We start from the raw sequence: 23,213 nt of genomic DNA, 5'->3' as shown, positions 1-23,213 counted from the left end.
AGGATTACCTGAGCGCTGTTTCGCAATGACGCGACCTTCATTTACGTCTGTCTTACACAGCTTGAGTAACAGCAGGTCATATTCACGGAGCACACCCATTTTTGCTGGCTCCTTCACATACGTGTGAACTGCGTAAAACTCGTCGTCATGGCAGTTGAAAGCTTTGTATGTGTACAGCAGTTGATAGCTATGTATGTATACAGCAGATGATAGCTGTGTCTGTGTACAGCGGTTGAGATCTGTGTATGTATACAGCAGTTGAAAGCTTTGTATGTGTACAACAGATGATAGCTGTGTCTGTGTACAGCAGTTGATAGCTGTGTATGTATACAGCAGTTGGTAGCTGTGTATGTGTACAGCAGTTGATAGCTGTGTATGTGTACAGCAGTTGATAGCTGTGTATGTATACAGCAGTTGATAGCTGTGTATGTCTACAACAGTTGACAGCTGTGTATGTGTACAGCAGTTGTTAGCTGTGTATGTATACAGCAGTTGATAGCTGTGTATGTGTACATCAGTTGATAGCTGTGTATATGTGTACATCGGTTGATAGCTGTGTATGTATACAGCAGTTGGTAGCTGTGTATGTGTACAGCAGTTGTTAGCTGTGTATATATACAGCAGTTGATAGCTGTGTATGTGTACAGCAGTTGATAACTGTGTGTATTTATACAGCAGTTGATAGCTGTGTATGTGTACTGCAGTTGATAGCTGTGTATGTGTGCAGCAGTTGATAGTTGTGTATGTGTACAGCAGTTGATAGCTGTGTATGTGTACATCAGTTTATAGATGTGTATGTATACAACAGTTGATAGCTGTGTATGTGTACAGCAGTTGGTAGCTGTGTATGTGTACAGCAGTTGATAGCTGTGTATGTGTACATCAGTTGATAGCTGTGTATATGTGTACATCGGTTGATAGCTGTGTATGTGTACAGCAGTTGATAGCTGTGTATGTGTACAGCAGTTGATAGCTGTGTATGTATACATCAGTTGATAGCTGTGTATGTATACAGCAGTTGATAGCTGTGTATATGTGTACAGCAGTTGATAGCTGGGTATGTATACAGCATTTTATAGCTATGTATGTGTACAACAGTTGGTAGCTGTGTATGTTTACAGCAGTTTATAGCTGTGTATGTGTACAGCAGTTGATAGCTGTGTATGTGTACAGTAGTTGATAGCTGTGTATATGTACAGCATTTTATAGCTATGTATGTGTACAGCAGTTGATAGCTGTGTATGTATACAGCAGTTGATAGCTGTGTATGCGTACACCAGTTGATAGCTGTGTATGTGTACAGCAGTTGATAGCTGTGTATGTGTACAGCAGTTGATAGCTGTGTATGTATACATTAGTTGATAGCTGTGTATGCGTACACCAGTTGATAGCTGTGTATGTGTACAACAGTTGATAGATGGTTGAAAATGCCTTACATACATGTATGGCGTCGCCAAAAAATAAATAAATAGAAAGAAAACTATTGCAATATGGAATAATTTATTATATATAGTATTACATATTATATATCACATAGTAATATATACTATACAGTATAATGTAATCTAACACGCATTTGTAACCATGCCGTATTTTATGAAATGTTTAAAATATGATGTAATTTATACGTTTAACATTCTCAGTGTCAAGCCTTTTATCTTCTTCTTATCACATTTATTATTTATTTATTATATGTGCCAGTATTGTACAATGCAATGTTTGTTAGTATATAAATATTATAGCATGTAGTTATTTTCTCTCACGTTATACCTTGTTAGTATCTAATCCAAAACCTTTTATGAAGGTGTCAGCAATGCTGCCGATTTTGTTAATAACAGATTTCAGTTACTTATTTTATGTCAGATAATAGTAGGTACTTACTGTGGTACACCTATAATGAACTTCCTGTAGGTAAGTGCCAATAGTCATGACTCACAAAGGCAGGTTGGTTTAGCTCTATTCTTGACTATAGGGTTATGCTTTGCTGTCATAGATCAGTTTGTCAGCAAACAGAGATTACAGATAAAACATCTTTAGATTGCAGCTAGATTTTAGTTGATTAACTTGCTAAAATACATTTATATGTTGAGAACATGCTTATAAGGACAGATGAAACGTTAGAGGTTCTGGAACGTTCCAAACTTACGCGGGTGAATGAATTACCTACATCTATTGCTACAAAATCTAGTTATACTAGATATAGCCGTTTTAAATTTATTAATTATAACAAAAAAATTTGCATTTGTTAAAATTTTTTCAAAAAGTAAATGATGAAGGAAACTCCTACAGGAAATCAGAGATAACAACTGTTGGGTTATAACTCCAACAAGAATCACATTAGTGATAGATAAGCTTTTGAGCACTTCTCAGCACCAAAATATTTAACAAATAGAAAATGCTTGCAGGTACATGTGTAACATCCACAAATGAAGACCAGTTTACTAGCTGCAATCTACTAAATAATTCCGATGTGAGGCTGTCTATGTTTAACCTTTTGCTGTTTTTTTAATATAAGTAATTGCGCAATTCGTCAACAAGCCATAGCAAATCGTCAGGATGCCATAGCAATTCTTCAACATTTCATAGCAATTTCTCAACATGGCATGAAGATTTCTCACTATATCATTACAAGTTATCAACATGCCATAGCAATTCATCAACATGCCATAACAATTTGTCAACATGCCATATGTTAATTTGTCAACATACCATTGCAATTCTTCAACATGTCATAGCAACTGTTCAACACGCCATTAATATTTCTTAACATGCCATAGCAATTCACCAACACGCCATTAATCTTTCTTAACATGCCATAGCAATTCATCAACATGCCATAGCAATTCATCAACATGCCATAGCAATTCATCAACATGCCATAACAATTTGTCAACATGCCATATGTTAATTTGTCAACATACCATTGCAATTCTTTAACATGTCATAGCAACTGTTCAACACGCCATTAATATTTCTTAACATGCCATAGCAATTCACCAACACGCCATTAATCTTTCTTAACATGCCATAGCAATTCATCAACATGCCATAGCAATTCATCAACATGCCATAGCAATTCATCAACATGCCATAACAATTTGTCAACATGCCATATGTTAATTTGTCAACATACCATTGCAATTCTTCAACATGTCATAGCAATTGTTTAACACGCCATTAATCTTTCTTCACATGCCACAGCAATTCATCAACATACCATAGCAATTCATCAACATACCATAGCAATTCATCAACATGTCATAGCAACCCGTCGATATGATGTAACAACTTCTAGCTGGCACTGAATTTTTTACAATGCTGTGTTTGACAAACCAGGTCAAACTTTTTTGGAGTTACCAACAGTATTATATTGGTGTTATAAAGGAGACCCCAGACACAACTCCCTCGAATACATTGGATAATATGCTTGTGTAATGGTGTGTAATGGATGATCGGACCAAGAGGCGAGTGAGTACCCACTGCATGGCTAGCCGACCGAGCAGCTGATAGGAGACTGGTCCGGCACAGCTGAGCAGGACTCGGGCCAGCCCTACCGAGATGCCATTGAGCCGGCAAGGAGTATGAGCAGCCAGTTGCCAGACAATAAGAAAATGACCAGCTGACGCGAAAGACCGAACAGCTGCAAGGCTGGCAGAAGATGGCTATCCGGCCCCGAATAAAGGGAGGCAAAGCCTAGGAAACGCAGAGCAGTATATAAGAAGCAAGTCAAGCGGTGGGAAGGCAGAGCCAAGGAAAGCCTCATCATATGCAGTTGGCTGTACTCAAAAACTTTAGTTGTATCTCACATATATTTATTATATATTAATATTTATTCTGTTATACTTAAAAAATGCAGTTGGTTTTATGTGGGAGAGTAAAGGGTTCGCAGTGAATCCTTCACAGGTGTATGATGTTGAAATTTGAATTTCAAAACCTTTACGATTAGCTAAGGAATATGGTAGTTTTTTCAAGACCGGTGGTCGGGCAGCATTGAGTGGAAGCTGATGCATTAGGTGAGGCAAATGATGGGATGCTAGCGTTCGAGTGATAGACAGTGGGTATGTCAAAGATACCTCTGTGTTGAATCATTGTCAATGTGAGGTGACATTGTCATCAGTATGTCATATTTAAAGGTGAAGATAAACAATTACTTGCAATATAACAAATAAGTTCAGCAAGTGCCAGACATGTTACCTGATCTGCCACCATCTAATTCTGTGTAGATATACAGGCTCCAAGAATGAGTTGTACGTATGTCGGGGCAGTATAAATCTAGTTGGTTAGACAGTTTATATAGTGGAATTAGTAAGTAAATACTATGTTGGTAATTGCTTATCCTTGTCTCAATAATGTATAAGTGCGGACTGTCACTATGGCGACAATGGGCAAAAATTAGCCATAAGCATGGTCTCTTCTACAATAATTAAATTCGTTTGTTTTACCTTGGTTCCCTCACCAAAAGCTTTATTTTATGTATAGTACATGAAATAGTCTCTAGTAAGGCTGAACTATTACAGTTGATCAGTACATGAAATAGTCTCTAGTAAGGCTGAACTATTACAGTAGATCAGTACATGAAATAGTCTCTAGTAAGGCTGAACTATTACAGTAGATCAGTACATGAAATAGTCTCTAGTAAGGCTGAACTATTACAGTGGATCAGTACATGAAATAGTCTCTAGTAAGACTGAACTATTACAGTGGATCAGTACATAAAATAGTCTCTAGTAAGACTGAACTATTACAGTAGATCAGTACATGAAATAGTCTCTAGTAAGGCTGAACTATCACAGTGGATCAGTACATGAAATAGTCTCTAGTAAGACTGAACTATTACAGTGGATCAGTACATAAAATAGTCTCTAGTAAGACTGAACTATTACAGTAGATCAGTACATAAAATAGTCTCTAGTAAGGCTGAACTATTACAGTGGATCAGTACATGAAATAGTCTCTAGTAAGGCTGAACTATTACAGTGGATCAGTACATGAAATAGTCTCTAGTACGACTGAACTATTACAGTGGATCAGTACATGAAATAGTCTCTAGTAAGGCTGAACTATTACAGTAGATCAGTACATGAAATAGTCTCTAGTAAGGCTGAACTATTACAGTAGATCAGTACATGAAATAGTCTCTAGTAAGGCTGAACTATTACAGTGGATCAGTACATGAAATAGTCTCTAGTAAGACTGAACTATTACAGTGGATCAGTACATAAAATAGTCTCTAGTAAGACTGAACTATTACAGTAGATCAGTACATGAAATAGTCTCTAGTAAGGCTGAACTATCACAGTGGATCAGTACATGAAATAGTCTCTAGTAAGACTGAACTATTACAGTGGATCAGTACATAAAATAGTCTCTAGTAAGACTGAACTATTACAGTAGATCAGTACATAAAATAGTCTCTAGTAAGGCTGAACTATTACAGTGGATCAGTACATGAAATAGTCTCTAGTAAGGCTGAACTATTACAGTGGATCAGTACATGAAATAGTCTCTAGTACGACTGAACTATTACAGTGGATCAGTACATGAAATAGTCTCTAGTAAGACTGAACTATTACAGTAGATCAGTACATTAAATAGTCTCTAGTAAGGCTGAACTATTACAGTGGATCAGTACATGTAATAGTCTCTAGTAAGGCTGAACTATTACAGTAAATCAGTACATGAAATAGTCTCTAGTAAGACTGAACTATTACAGTAGATCAGTACATGAAATAGTCTCTAGTAAGGCTGAACTATTACAGTGGATCAGTACATGAAATAGTCTCTAGTAAGGCTGAACTATTACAGTGGATCAGTACACGAAATAGTCTCTAGTAAGGCTGAACTATTACAGTAAATCAGTACATGAAATAGTCTCTAGTAAGACTGAACTATTACAGTGGATCAGTACATGAAATAGTCTCTAGTAAGGCTGAACTATTACAGTAGATCAGTTCATGAAATAGTCTCTAGTAAGGCTGAACTATTACAGTAGATCAGTACATGAAATAGTCTCTAGTAAGGCTGAACTATTACAGTTGATCAGTACATGAAATAGTCTCTAGTAAGGCTGAACTATTACAGTGGATCAGTACATGAAATAGTCTCTAGTAAGGCTGAACTATTACAGTGGATCAGTACATGAAATAGTCTCTAGTAAGGCTGAACTATTACAATGGATCAGTACATGAAATAGTCTCTAGTAAGGCTGAACTATTACAGTGGATCAGTACATGAAATAGTCTCTAGTGAGGCTATTCTGCTGAATGCATATTTAACTACCATTGGAAATAAAGGAACCAGAGGTTGATATTATTCACCTTCTTATTTTATAACTTAATACGAATCAAAAAACAAATAATATATAACTATAAATGTGAATTGCATTTTCACTCTGTTATATAAAGCGACCAAAACTTTATAGATCAAGATCCAAGTCCTGAAACCAAGCAGAGCATTGAAGTTAAAAATTATACAGAAATTTAGTAAATATATTAAAACAACTTCAGTATAGATATAATCATGGATAAATATTAAAGTTCACGTAACCCACAACCATGTTAGAATCAATATTCCTTCCAATTGGCTGGAAAGTTAAAAACCATATTTTTCTTTCTTTTTATGTTTAATTTTCTTTTTTCTTGTTGCACCATGATTATATAAAACATATTTTCTATAAAATATGTTTTATAGAAACATGAAAATGATTGTAAACTGCCCAATAAAAAACATTATATATAATAAAATACATATGTATATTTTATATACATGTATGTAATTTTATATATAAAATTATATTATTATTTTATTGTATTTTATATATATGTATATGGCATGTATATATATAATACGTGGAGTGAAATGTTGTTCCCTGCAATTCATAGCAATGAAAAATTAAAAATACATTATAAATCTGAAAAAGCTGACACATGAATATAGCATGAAGTGTTTCAATATCAAATAATTTGAATCATACATCAAAAGATGATCGAAAAAACAGTTTTTCCAGTTCCCTGAATAGCAGATACAGAAGTGTTAGTAATTATTTGCTAATTTTAATTTGTTAATATTAATGCTTTATAAAATAAGGAATAATTAGATGTACCAGCTTTACCATTAAACTGACTGTCAATAATAAAAACAATATATTTTGATAATTTGGTTGCATTAAGAAGGTTGTTTTAAGCCTTGCATATGTTTAATAAAAAACAGTATTTTTATATTTCAGCTGGCAAGAATACAACTCCTATGAACCCGTATTGCAACTTTAAAAAAATAGATCACAATTCACAAAGGATAATTTATAATAAAAATGACTACAGCGACGGTTTATTATCAAAAATAATTTGTTAATCTTTAGATAGAAATTTGGCGCTTTCAAAACCTGAGAGAACAACTCCAAATATGCATACTTTTTTCAAGTGCTCAGCACTCGATAGTCTCAAGGCGATTTGATGCCTGAGCAGCGCTAGAGAACATGGATGGAGTCAGCTCAGAGCACATGAAACTGTCCTCAGATGATGAGACAGAGTGGAGGTCATTGCTGCCGTGTCTGCACTCAGGGTCAGCATCCGCAGAGTCACCAGTGAGTACTGTTAAATATTAAAGATTTGATGAACAATCTTAAAATAAACAGAGACTGTGAAAAGACTCATCTAAACCAACTCCTCATAACAGATCATTTTACAAAAAAATAAAATAGATTTTGTAATGAAATGGTCCTGCAACAGAATAGAAAACAAGTGTATGTTTTAAGCTTGACCATCTTTAGTTATAAACTTGGTACATGATTCACTAAAAGATATTATTATGATATATGAACGAGAGAGCTGCCCTTACCGCTATTCGAGTTTGCTTCATTTATGACCACAAGATGAGCTGGCGGAGCAGATGGCATCCCGACACTCCTGAAATATGACAAACTCCTAGAGTACTTGATGACAAGCTTCAACAATATGTTACAGGAGTGAGAAGTTGAACAGAAACTTATCTGTTTAGTAACTAACTGATCAAATTTATAATATGATATAATATAATAATATGAAAGCTGCCATATTTTAGGTTCTAATTATAACCCAAATCATCTCTTGATGCAATTTTAATAGATTTCAGTATCTAGAAAAAGGCTTGTAGAACGGAAAACATTCAATATATTATATTATTATTGTATTGTATGTAATAAATATATATATAACTAATAATAAATATTTAAGAAATATCTATAAAATATTTATATATAATATAACTTATTGCATATTAATATAATTAAAATCTATTACATGTATATTAGATTATTATATATGATCAATAGATAAAAATATATTGTAAATAAAATATAATATTATTATTCATTTTATGTATTTTAAATTATTATGTGTTAAATAATATATTATTTCAAAAGCATCTATTTTTCTTGTTTTGTTACCATAACTAAAGATAGTAAGTAAAGATCATAAAACCAGGGCTCATTTGTCTTGTAAAACAGTAGTTTATAACAAAAGTAGACATGAAATTAATTCAGCGACAGTAAGTCTGCAACACTTTATTTCTATGATGTTGTTAATTCAGCAACAGTAAGTCTGCAGCACTTTATTTCTATGATGTTGTTAATTCAGCGACAGTAAGTCTGCAGCACTTTATTTCTATGATGTTGTTAATTCAGCGACAGTCAGTCTGCAACACTTGGTTTCTATGATGTTGTTTTTCCCCAAAATCAAAATCCTGCAAGTCAAGCAAGTTTTGTTACTCGCTTGACTTGCAGGTTTCATTATTGTGAAAGGTGGAACCGGCACTTGCGAATGATGGGGACGAAAATGCCACGCAAGCCATTCCTTTTTAAACATTTTCCACACTTAACTCATTTTTATTATGATTTGAGCGTGTGTTACTAAGCGAGCCAGAAGTGTGACATTATGACCTCTGCCCAAGAATTCCTTAATTTTCACAAAACTCCTGCATTAATGCATAATGGAAAACAGTGTATGCAAGACAGATTTCTAGAATATTTATGCACACAAGTACACCGCTAATAAATTTACGGAAATGCACTGATTGTCTATCGCCACCATGGGTCTCACAGACACTGTTATGTAAGGTATGGAATTAACACAAACAGCAAATATAAGGCACTTACAAATATTCATGAACTGGTTGGGATGCAGTCTGGGAGGGTTGAGAGGAATCCTGGTGATCCTGGATATGTTGCTGCTCAAAAACCATAGAGGTAGTAGAGTTTGACACTGAAGCTGGGACATCCAGCTCCGCAGCCATCTCTGAATGACAAATTAGAAGCTTTGTGGCAGTGGAGCTAATGAAGGTTTCACAACTACTGTACCCCATGGAATTTCTGTAGCTAGTATAGTTACAAAATACTAATGGCTATTGAGTTATTGATAATAAATATTTTTAAATAAGCAAGACCAACACTAATAAAGCCTAACTATCTTTTTCAAGTGATGCAACGGCTACCTCAACGGCTTAAAAGGTAGTTTGCTAAAAGTGCTACCTCAACAGCTGAAAAGGTAATTTGCTACAAGTGCTACCTCAACAGCTGAAAAGGTAGTTTGCTAAAAGCAAACTGAGGCATCTTTATCATAGACTAGCTGAATACCCGGAGTTCCACGATAATATAATAATTACCTAATGAAGATGAGTAATGTAAGCTAGTAACTTAAGCTAGTCTAGATACTTACTATAAAGTCATGACTGACGTCAGCTTAATCATAGTTTTTGTTACTCATAATGATCTCTAACACAATCATGATGTTCAAGCGTACTATCAACAACCAATAGTATTTTTCTAAGCGCTTTAAGCTTGTGTTGTGTAACTGATGTAATTAGGATGACAATTATTCCATTGTATAGCAATGTACCCGCTTGGCCTAATGGTTTAGCATGTATAGAACAGATTGGCAAGCAAATGAGCGGCTATTATTTCGTGGCTGTCTCACTAAGTTGCTGTATTCATTCATCTTTGCTCATGTTGCTCAAGTTCAAGGCCAACACTTTGATGATACGATAGAGAGATGGCTACACGGTGTGAAGGAGCCCAGACACAAATATCGAGAAAACTCGGCATGAAAACTTAAGAAATCATGAGCATACTAGTGAATTAGCAGCAAACCCATCAGAAATAGGTACAGACCAGCCTCAATATACAACATCAATCCATTCCGCTCTTTGCTTCATGTGTGAAACCCTCACATGTAGACGGAAATATTATTGTAAAATTTCAAATAAATAATATAAGATATTTGTTATATCATATTATATATTAGATTAAATTTTGTAGAACTCATTCCAGAGTTCAAACAAAAACAGTATGACAGAACTAAATGAAAAACTTCATTAACGCAGTAACAACTAGTGAAGAGAGGTTTTTAGTTGCTATGGAGACAAATAAATAGAGGTGCAGGTTCAAAAATGCAGTTTCAGAAAATAAGTGAGGATGGGTGACTTGTTTCAACTCACACTAGATACAGTCCAAGTTGCATGTACTTATTCCAATACTTGTTACTATTTTTATGTCTGATTTGAGATTTATACCAGATTTGTCCCTTTTATAACCAGAACTGTTGTTGTAGGCAATCAAAAAAATATTTGTCAAAACATTAAGCATATATAGTTCCATCTATAGTTTCACATTCTAAATATAGTACATATTACTCTCAACATTTACTTTGAGAGTAATATGAATTGATATTACAATCATGAAAACTAAAAATATAACATGAACTAATAAAAGTAAAATAGAACTACTAACAGAAAGAATAGTGAGAACAAACTAAATACATGATCTAACCGTATATTCACAAGCACCTAAACGCATCACATAACAACTAGAAAACTCACCAATCCGGTCATCTTGTTGGTCAACAGTTCTAATAGTACGGACATCTTCTTGGACTTCTAAAACAATAACTTAAATCATAACTCAATGAATGATAAGTAAATAAGAGCAGGACTCCTAGATGACAACTCCATGCATGCAAACTCGTAAATATGCCAGACTAGTCTATCAATAACCATTCAATGAATTACAGTTCTACTAATCCTTTGTGGTTGATAGATCTATGAATGATAAATCTATGGGAAATAAATCTATAGACGATGAATCTATGAATGATACCTCTATGAAAAAAACTATGAATGACACATCCATGAATTATATCTCTATGAATGATACATCTGTGAATAATAACTATGAATGATAACTCTATGAGTGACCAGTAACAGTTGAGCACAAAAGTTTACAAAAACTATGATATAGAGATTTTTTCTGCCTAGAATCCTAGTGTAGACTAAAGGCAATTACCTCCTCCTAGTCCAGAGTCAGTGATGGAAGTAACTTTAGACATGGCATCCATGAGAGGCGTCTTCTGCAAGAATAGACAACTGTTAAAAGGATGCTTAACTGGCCTCCAAACATTATTACACAAAATAGAGAAATGCAGATGTTTATGTCTATGAAGGTTAGTAGTATCCTTGAATATATTAAGATGCCTATGTCTATGAGAGCTAGCATCCTTGGATATGTTCAGATGCTTATGTCTATGAGAGCTGACAGCCATAGAAGGGTTCAAATGAGTGCTAGCTAAGTTGTACTTACCAAAGGTCCTCCCTCAAAGTAGGTCATAGATTGCTTCAATGTGAGGTTACTTCCCTTACGGTACAACTCAGCTAGCTACAAAGAGAGTGTAACTCCCATAAATCATAAACATTTAAAATTTAGAGACGTGAGTAAACCCAGAACTTTATGGATTACCATAGAGCAACCCTACAATACACTGGAATATTAAACGAATTATGGATGTCTATACAGACAACTGGAATAAAAAATACATGAGCTGTATATAATATATCAAATAAAACAAATAATAATACATAATAGTGTATAAAAAATAAATTAATCATGTAAATAAGTATGATAAATAACATAATAATATAATAAAATAATATACATAGTAAACATATATAATATACAGTATATATTATATAAATGTTGAAGTAAATAATAATTGTCTAAAGCATAATGACTCAAATAAAACTAATAATAAGTTCTGAATATGAAGTATAAAACTAAAGCTATAATTAGGTCAAAGAATAATTAGGTCGAAGAATAATTAGGTCAAATAATAACTTGTACTTGACACAGTTTCAAGTCTCCTTGATCTGAATGTAGCTGACAGCCAAGTACATGATATTCTTTAAACTATCCATAGGTTATATATAAATATGTCTCTATGTATGAGTTTAATAACTTACAAATCGTCGAAGGTCATTCGGAAATCTAAAAATAGCAAGACTAGAGTTTTTGCTGACCAAATCATTGACATTCCTGAGTGCGATGTTCTCGAACGCAACCTGAAGAATAAACGTAATGTTCGTATTTACTACGATGAAACCACTCAAGCGTGTTTTTGTAAACATAGAGAAAACTTGTTTGATTGAGAGATGAAAATGTGGTATGGTGTTAGTGAGCACTCTCTGCTATTACAAGCCAGACTGCATATCTTATCCACCAGAATTAGCTGAAGATGAACTTACCAAAATGTGTAGTAAATTAGTAAATTTTATCAGAAAATATCGGTATTTTGCTATCATTTGTGATTGCTTTTAATGTTTGAGGTCATCTGACTGTCAGGATGTTTCAAGTTTAAAATCGATAAAACTACATATCGATTAAAATAATCAGATCAATCGAAAGTGCGATCAACCGACAGAATATACATGTAGATGCACAATGTTTCAACTTGAACACAATAGCAGATACCAACTATCACAACCATAACAACTAGTGATGTCATTTCTCACTTTTTTCTTCTGAGCATTTTAATCGTGATCAAGTTTTATGAACTTTAATCTGAAACATTCTAGTAGTCAGATCACATCAAACATCACAAACAATCACAAATGATAGAAAATACCGATGCTTTTGGAGGAAATAAACTAAAAAAATTGTGTAAGTTTATCTTTAACAAAAATAGAAACAAAGCAGAAGCCAAATGAAGTAATTATCAGTTTCTAGTTTATTGACAAGGTCATGTGTGAGACAATATCGTTTCATTGAATTTTAAAACATGGAGAGTGAATATGGCCAAGAGAGAATGACTCCTAGGAGGGAGAGAATGAATGGATACAGAGAAAGTTTTGGTTCCATGGTTACCTAACAAGAGACCTAAATGAACAGGTTTTCCCTCGTTGACTCATCAATTATCTGTATAGCCTTGGAACTTTCCAATTGTTAGATTGAAAGCAAATGTCGAAAAAAGGACAGAAGAAAAACTGATCAAGCAATCACTTTAAGGTGAATATGTTTAAAACAAAAAATTTCTTACAACTGAATATTCAGCGCATAGAAAGGGATGTACTCTAAAAGGAAAAAGAGTCTGAAAGGAAGGGGTCGAGTCTAAAAGGAAGGGGTGGGTGTAAGAAACCTACAATGAATACAGCTCACAAATAAAACAACTAGAGCTGAGGCTAGCTGAGAAGTAGGTACAAAGACAATAACTCACAAACAATACAGCTGGAGTGGAAGATGGCTGAGGAGTAAGCAAGAGGTCAAGGACAGCTTTGTCTCTCATCTGTTCCATTGGAACTTCTTCTGGATTCCGTAGAAAGAGACAATATGTGATGAGAAGATTGGGAGAGTAGAGCACCACCACATAGTCACAGTTCTTGTATGTTTCCCTACAAGATTAAGCAACCAAGTACAGTTTGTAATCTCCGACATGATTGGCTAGGTATAAGCGGCTTTGGTCAGCTGATTGATGATGCAATGCTTACCATATTTTCTGAACTATATGTGGTGACTTCTTATAGTTCGGCCAGGAGTGCATCTTATACTTCTGAGTGAGTTATGTAAGAAACTATTGACAGATTACTACCAGTTTTAAGCAAGTTATTTATGCTATATCTAACAGAATAATCCCTAACATGCTATATTACCATGTAGTGTATGCATATTATTTTAACATGCTCAGTTGTGTCATGTAGTGTATGCATATTATATTAACATGCTCAGTTGTGTCATGTAGTGTCTGCAAACTGTTCAGCCTGTTGTTGGCTCCATTATAATTGTGAGTAACTTTTTTAACATTTGTTGTTGGTGTTGGCTTTTAGGAAATAAAGCTGTCTAAAGTGGCCACTTATACTCCACTGTGACTTATATTACTTCATGAGAGTGCATTTCATGGCTATTACTACTTACATTCTGGACTGACTTATACAGTGCACCAAATACAGTATGTCTAAGTGTGAGCAATCCAACTTGAAGAACGACAGCTACTGGGCATGACATGACTTGTCTGGACATGTCTGAGTCCAGTGCACAACTGGAAACATGCCCAGTAGCTCCACCTGTCATTCCTGTCACAAGGTATGGGAATTGAACCTGTTGTTTACAGATGAGGCATGCTAGACTACTAGGCTATGACTGCTCTCTGCTTACATCGACTGGCATCACTGAACTCTGTGATACTCACTCATCAGACAGATCTCCTGTATATAGAATAACCTCTGCATTGAAGTATTGTTCAAGTACAGAACAGAGAACCGAGTCGAAGTTACGATACTCTGACGGCAGATCTGCGGTATGGGCGATGCAAATAGTTACTTTATCTCCTCCCACCATATCTACAAAAAACAACTACTAACAGAATAATAATAACAACAACTACTGAGGTTAGATGATAAAAATATCTCACAACTTCAATAAACCAATAAAATAAATACATAAGAACAAATGTTATTATAAAATACTAGAAATTTTAAAGAAATAGGAACGGCTTATCTACCTGTAGTAAATCTTTTTTTCGAAAGTTTAACATCCATTAAATGCCAGGCATTCAGCTATTACAATCATATTTATGTTAAAAATAATAAAATACTAGAAATTTTAAAGAAATAAGAACATTTTAACATGTTTATGTTAAAATAAACATCCAAATATTTAATTCAGCAAACGTATATAACTACAAATAACTACATTTAATTCGTTAGCTATGGAATATGACACCGACACAAACGTTACAAGACAAAGGAACAATGATTTCAATGACAAGAAAATTAGAGGTCATAAATAAATAGGAAGAAGGCCCTGTATTGTTAATATTGCCAAGAAATATGGTTGCAATCAATTACCAATTGCGATTATTGATATTAAAAACAAGAAATTCGTTAAAGCAAACACAAGGAGGAGCTGAGGACTGACGACTCCAAAGAGTTCGAGGCCATGCACGAGATCAGCATTCAAGTGGGACAACCATTTAGTAGCGGCAAGGAAGTAGAAGGGACTGAAAAACCTACATTGGCAAAAAAATTCAAGTGTTTAGTTTACTGGTGTGGACTGGTATATAGAACAATACTGTACAATGTATGTGTAATGTATATCATTAATTTATTTAATTAATTTGTTTTTCATGTTTTATTCATTTCATGTTTTATTTATATATACACTGATCTACCATACATAAATACACTGGTCTACCATATATAGATACACTGGTCTACCATATATAGATACACTGGTCTACCGTATATAGATACACTGGTCTACCATATATAGATACACTGGTCTATCATATATAGATACACTGGTCTACCATATATAGATACACTGATCTACCATATATAGATACACTGGTCTACCATATATAGATACACTGGTCTACCATATGTAGATACACTGGTCTACCATATATAGATACACTGGTCTATCATATATAGATACACTGGTCTACCATATATAGATACACTGGTCTATCATATATAGATACACTGGTCTACCATATATAGATACACTGGTCTATCATATATAGATACACTGGTCTACCATATATAGATACACTGGTCTATCATATATAGATACACTGGTCTACCATATATAGATACACTGGTCTACCATATATAGATACACTGGTCTACCATATATAGAGACACTGGTCTACCATATATAGATACACTGGTCTATCATATATAGATACACTGGTCTACCATATATAGATACACTGGTCTACCATATATAGATACACTGGTCTATCATATATAGATACACTGGTCTACCATATATAAATACACTGGTCTACCATATATAGATACACTGGTCTATCATATATAGATACACTGGTCTATCATATATAGATACACTGGTCTATCATATATAGATACACAGGTCTATCATATATAGATACACTGGTCTACCATATATAGATACACTGATCTACCATATATAGATACACTGGTCTACCATATATAGATACACTGGTCTACCATATGTAGATACACTGGTCTGCCATATATAGATACACTGGTCTACCATATATAGATACACTGGTCTACCATATATAGATACACTGGTCTACCATATATAGATACACTGGTCTACCATATATAGATACACTGGTCTATCATATATAGATACACTGGTCTACCATATATAAATACACTGGTCGACCATATATAGATACACTGGTCTATCATATATAGATACACTGGTCTATCATATATAGATACACTGGTCTATCATATATAGATACACTGGTCTACCATATTCAGATACACTGGTCAACCATATATAGAGACACTGGTCTACCATATATAGATACACTGGTCTACCATATATAGAGACACTGGTCTACCATATATAGATACACTGGTCTATCATATATAGATACACTGGTCTACCATATATAGATACACTGGTCTACCATATATAGATACACTGGTCTATCATATATAGATACACTGGTCTACCATATATAAATACACTGGTCTACCATATATAGATACACTGGTCTATCATATATAGATACACTGGTCTATCATATATAGATACACTGGTCTATCATATATAGATACACTGGTCTACCATATATAGATACACTGGTCTACCATATATAGATACACTGGTCTATCATATATAGAAACACTGGTCTATCATATATAGATACACTGGTCTACCATATATAGATACACTGGTCTACCATATATAGATACACTGGTCTACCATATATAAATACACTGCTCTACCATATATAGATACACTGGTCTACCATATATAGATACACTGGTCTACCACATATAGATACACTGGTCTACCATATATAGATACACTGGTCTACCATATATAGATACACTGGTCTATCATATATAGATACACTGGTCTACCATATATAGATACACTGGTCTACCATATATAAATACACTGCTCTACCATATATAGATACACTGGTCTACCATATATAGATACACTGGTCTACCATATATAGATACACTGGTCTACCATATATAGATACACTGGTCTATCATATATAGATACACTGGTCTATCATATATAGATACACTGGTCTACCATATATAGATACACTGATCTAACATATATAAATACACTGATCTACCATATATAGATACACTGGTCTACCATATATAAATACACTGGTCTACCATATATAGATACACTGGTCTACCACATATAGATACACTGATCTAACATATATAAATACACTGATCTACCATATATAGATACACTGATCTACCATATATAGATACACTGGTCTACCACATATAGATACACTGATCTAACATATATAAATACACTGATCTACCATATATAGATACACTGATCTACCATATATAGATACACTGGTCTACCACATATAGAAACACTGATCTAACATATATAAATACACTGGTCTATCATATATAGATACACTGGTCTACCATATATAGATACACTGATCTAACATATATAAATACACTGATCTACCATATATAGATACACTGGTCTACCATATATAAATACACTGGTCTACCATATATAGATACACTGGTCTACCACATATAGATACACTGATCTAACATATATAAATACACTGATCTACCATATATAGATACACTGATCTACCATATATAGATACACTGGTCTACCACATATAGATACACTGATCTAACATATATAAATACACTGATCTACCATATATAGATACACTGATCTACCATATATAGATACACTGGTCTACCACATATAGATACACTGATCTAACATATATAAATACACTGATCTACCATATATAGATACACTGATCTACCATATATAGATACACTGGTCTACCACATATAGATACACTGATCTAACATATATAAATACACTGATCTACCATATATAGATACACTGGTCTACCATATATAGATACACTGGTCTACCATATTTAGATACACTGGTCTATCATATATAGATACACTGGTCTACCATATATAGATACACTGGTCTATCATATATAGATACACTGGTCTACCATATATAGATACACTGGTCTACCATATATAGATACACTAGTCTACCATATATAGATACACTGCTCTACCATATATAGATACACTGGTCTACCATATATAGATACACTGGTCTACCATATATAGATACACTGGTCTACCATATATAGATACACTGGTCTAACACATATAGATACACTGGTCTATCATATATAGATACACTGGTCTACCATATATAGATACACTGGTCTACCATATATAGATACACTGGTCTAACACATATAGATACACTGGTCTACCATATATAGATACACTGGTCTACCATATATAGATACACTGGTCTACCGTATATAGATACACTGGTCTACCATATATAGATACACTGGTCTATCATATATAGATACACTGGTCTACCATATATAGATACACTGATCTACCGTATATAGATACACTGGTCTACCATATATAGATACACTGGTCTATCATATATAGATACACTGGTCTACCATATATAGATACACTGATCTACCATATATAGATACACTGGTCTACCATATATAGATACACTGGTCTACCATATGTAGATACACTGGTCTACCATATATAGATACACTGGTCTATCATATATAGATACACTGGTCTACCATATATAGATACACTGGTCTATCATATATAGATACACTGGTCTACCATATATAGATACACTGGTCTATCATATATAGATACACTGGTCTACCATATATAGATACACTGATCTACCATATATAGATACACTGGTCTACCATATATAGATACACTGGTCTACCATATGTAGATACACTGGTCTGCCATATATAGATACACTGGTCTACCATATGTAGATACACTGGTCTACCATATATAGATACACTGGTCTACCATATACAGATACACTGGTCAACCATATATAGAGACACTGGTCTACCATATATAGATACACTGGTCTACCATATATAGAGACACTGGTCTACCATATATAGATACACTGGTCTATCATATATAGATACACTGGTCTACCATATATAGATACACTGGTCTACCATATATAGATACACTGGTCTATCATATATAGATACACTGGTCTACCATATATAAATACACTGGTCTACCATATATAGATACACTGGTCTATCATATATAGATACACTGGTCTATCATATATAGATACACTGGTCTATCATATATAGATACACTGGTCTACCATATATAGATACACTGGTCTACCATATATAGATACACTGGTCTATCATATATAGATACACTGGTCTACCATATATAGATACACTGGTCTACCATATATAGATACACTGGTCTATCATATATAGATACACTGGTCTACCATATATAGATACACTGGTCTACCATATATAGATACACTGGTCTATCATATATAGATACACTGGTCTACCATATATAAATACACTGGTCTACCATATATAGATACACTGGTCTATCATATATAGATACACTGGTCTATCATATATAGATACACTGGTCTATCATATATAGATACACTGGTCTACCATATATAGATACACTGGTCTATCATATATAGATACACTGGTCTACCATATATAGATACACTGGTCTACCATATATAAATACACTGCTCTACCATATATAGATACACTGGTCTACCATATATAGATACACTGGTCTACCATATATAGATACACTGGTCTACCATATATAGATACACTGGTCTACCATATATAGATACACTGGTCTATCATATATAGATACACTGGTCTACCATATATAGATACACTGGTCTACCATATATAAATACACTGCTCTACCATATATAGATACACTGGTCTACCATATATAGATACACTGGTCTACCATATATAGATACACTGGTCTACCATATATAGATACACTGGTCTATCATATATAGATACACTGGTCTATCATATATAGATACACTGGTCTACCATATATAGATACACTGATCTAACATATATAAATACACTGATCTACCATATATAGATACACTGGTCTACCATATATAAATACACTGGTCTACCATATATAGATACACTGGTCTACCACATATAGATACACTGATCTAACATATATAAATACACTGATCTACCATATATAGATACACTGATCTACCATATATAGATACACTGGTCTACCACATATAGATACACTGATCTAACATATATAAATACACTGATCTACCATATATAGATACACTGATCTACCATATATAGATACACTGGTCTACCACATATAGATACACTGATCTAACATATATAAATACACTGATCTACCATATATAGATACACTGATCTACCATATATAGATACACTGGTCTACCACATATAGATACACTGATCTAACATATATAAATACACTGATCTACCATATATAGATACACTGGTCTACCATATATAGATACACTGGTCTACCATATATAGATACACTGGTCTACCATATATAGATACACTGGTCTATCATATATAGATACACTGGTCTACCATATATAGATACACTGGTCTATCATATATAGATACACTGGTCTACCATATATAGATACACTGGTCTACCATATATAGATACACTAGTCTACCATATATAGATACACTGCTCTACCATATATAGATACACTGGTCTACCATATATAGATACACTGGTCTACCATATATAGATACACTGGTCTACCATATATTTATACACTGGTCTAACACATATAGATACACTGGTCTATCATATATAGATACACTGGTCTACCATATATAGATACACTGGTCTACCATATATAGATACACTGGTCTAACACATATAGATACACTGGTCTATCATATATAGATACACTGGTCTACCATATATAGATACACTGGTCTACCATATATAGATACACTGGTCTACCATATATAGATACACTGGTCTACCATATATAGATACACTGGTCTATCATATATAGATACACTGGTCTACCATATATAGATACACTGATCTAACATATATAAATACACTGATCTACCATATATAGATACACTGGTCTACCATATATAAATACACTGGTCTACCATATATAGATACACTGGTCTACCACATATAGATACACTGATCTAACATATATAAATACACTGATCTACCATATATAGATACACTGATCTACCATATATAGATACACTGGTCTACCACATATAGATACACTGATCTAACATATATAAATACACTGATCTACCATATATAGATACACTGATCTACCATATATAGATACACTGGTCTACCACATATAGATACACTGATCTAACATATATAAATACACTGATCTACCATATATAGATACACTGGTCTACCATATATAAATACACTGGTCTACCACATATAGATACACTGATCTAACATATATAAATACACTGATCTACCATATATAGATACACTGGTCTACCATATATAAATACACTGGTCTACCATATATAGATACACTGGTCTACCACATATAGATACACTGATCTAACATATATAAATACACTGATCTACCATATATAGATACACTGGTCTACCATATATAGATACACTGGTCTAACATATATAGATACACTGGTATAACATATATAGATACACTGGTCTATCATATATAGATACACTGGTCTACCATATATAGATACACTGGTCTACCATATATAGATACACTGGTCTACCATATATAGATACACTGGTCTATCATATATAGATACACTGGTCTACCATATATAGATACACTGGTCTACCATATATAGATACACTAGTCTACCATATATAGATACACTGCTCTACCATATATAGATACACTGGTCTACCATATATAGATACACTGGTCTACCATATATAGATACACTGGTCTTCTATATATAGATACACTGGTCTAACACATATAGATACACTGGTCTATCATATATAGATACACTGGTCTACCATATATAGATACACTGGTCTACCATATATAGATACACTGGTCTAACACATATAGATACACTGGTCTATCATATATAGATACACTGGTCTACCATATATAGATACACTGGTCTACCATATATAGATACACTGGTCTACCATATATAGATACACTGGTCTACCATATATAGATACACTGGTCTATCATATATAGATACACTGGTCTACCATATATAGATACACTGATCTAACATATATAAATACACTGATCTACCATATATAGATACACTGGTCTACCATATATAAATACACTGGTCTACCATATATAGATACACTGGTCTACCACATATAGATACACTGATCTAACATATATAAATACACTGATCTACCATATATAGATACACTGATCTACCATATATAGATACACTGGTCTACCACATATAGATACACTGATCTAACATATATAAATACACTGATCTACCATATATAGATACACTGATCTACCATATATAGATACACTGGTCTACCACATATAGATACACTGATCTAACATATATAAATACACTGATCTACCATATATAGATACACTGGTCTACCATATATAAATACACTGGTCTACCACATATAGATACACTGATCTAACATATATAAATACACTGATCTACCATATATAGATACACTGGTCTACCATATATAAATACACTGGTCTACCATATATAGATACACTGGTCTACCACATATAGATACACTGATCTAACATATATAAATACACTGATCTACCATATATAGATACACTGGTCTACCATATATAGATACACTGGTCTACCATATATAGATACACTGGTCTACCATATATAGATACACTGGTCTAACACATATAGATACACTGGTCTATCATATATAGATACACTGGTCTACCATATATAGATACACTGGTCTACCATATATAGATACACTGGTCTACCATATATAGATACACTGGTCTATCATATATAGATACACTGGTCTACCATATATAGATACACTGATCTAAC

At 33.7% G+C, this 23,213-nt stretch overlaps 1 protein-coding gene and 1 long non-coding RNA gene across 2 annotated transcripts; both read right to left on the bottom strand.

Moving 5' to 3' along the window:
- Positions 1–7,415: 7,415 nt before the first annotated feature.
- Positions 7,416–9,240, bottom strand: LOC137398895 (uncharacterized). Its single transcript, XM_068085058.1, has 3 exons — positions 9,131–9,240; positions 7,837–7,904; positions 7,416–7,589 (listed from the first exon to the last, which is right to left on the bottom strand). Exons 1-3 carry the CDS (start codon positions 9,214–9,216, stop codon positions 7,423–7,425), a joined length of 321 nt encoding a protein of 106 aa, XP_067941159.1. The 5' UTR covers positions 9,217–9,240; the 3' UTR covers positions 7,416–7,422.
- A 1,608-nt stretch (positions 9,241–10,848) lies between these two features.
- Positions 10,849–12,360, bottom strand: LOC137398897 (uncharacterized). The gene is made up of 4 exons (XR_010979045.1): positions 12,262–12,360; positions 11,606–11,680; positions 11,312–11,375; positions 10,849–10,905 (listed from the first exon to the last, which is right to left on the bottom strand). It is a non-coding gene; the product is annotated as an uncharacterized lncRNA (long non-coding RNA).
- Positions 12,361–23,213: the final 10,853 nt, after the last annotated feature.

Source organism: Watersipora subatra, chromosome 6 (genome assembly GCF_963576615.1).
Source record: "Watersipora subatra chromosome 6, tzWatSuba1.1, whole genome shotgun sequence".
NCBI lineage: Eukaryota > Metazoa > Bryozoa > Gymnolaemata > Cheilostomatida > Watersiporidae > Watersipora > Watersipora subatra.
The sequence above is the reverse complement of the archived record's forward strand: the minus strand, read 5'-3'. Positions and strand labels throughout refer to the sequence as shown.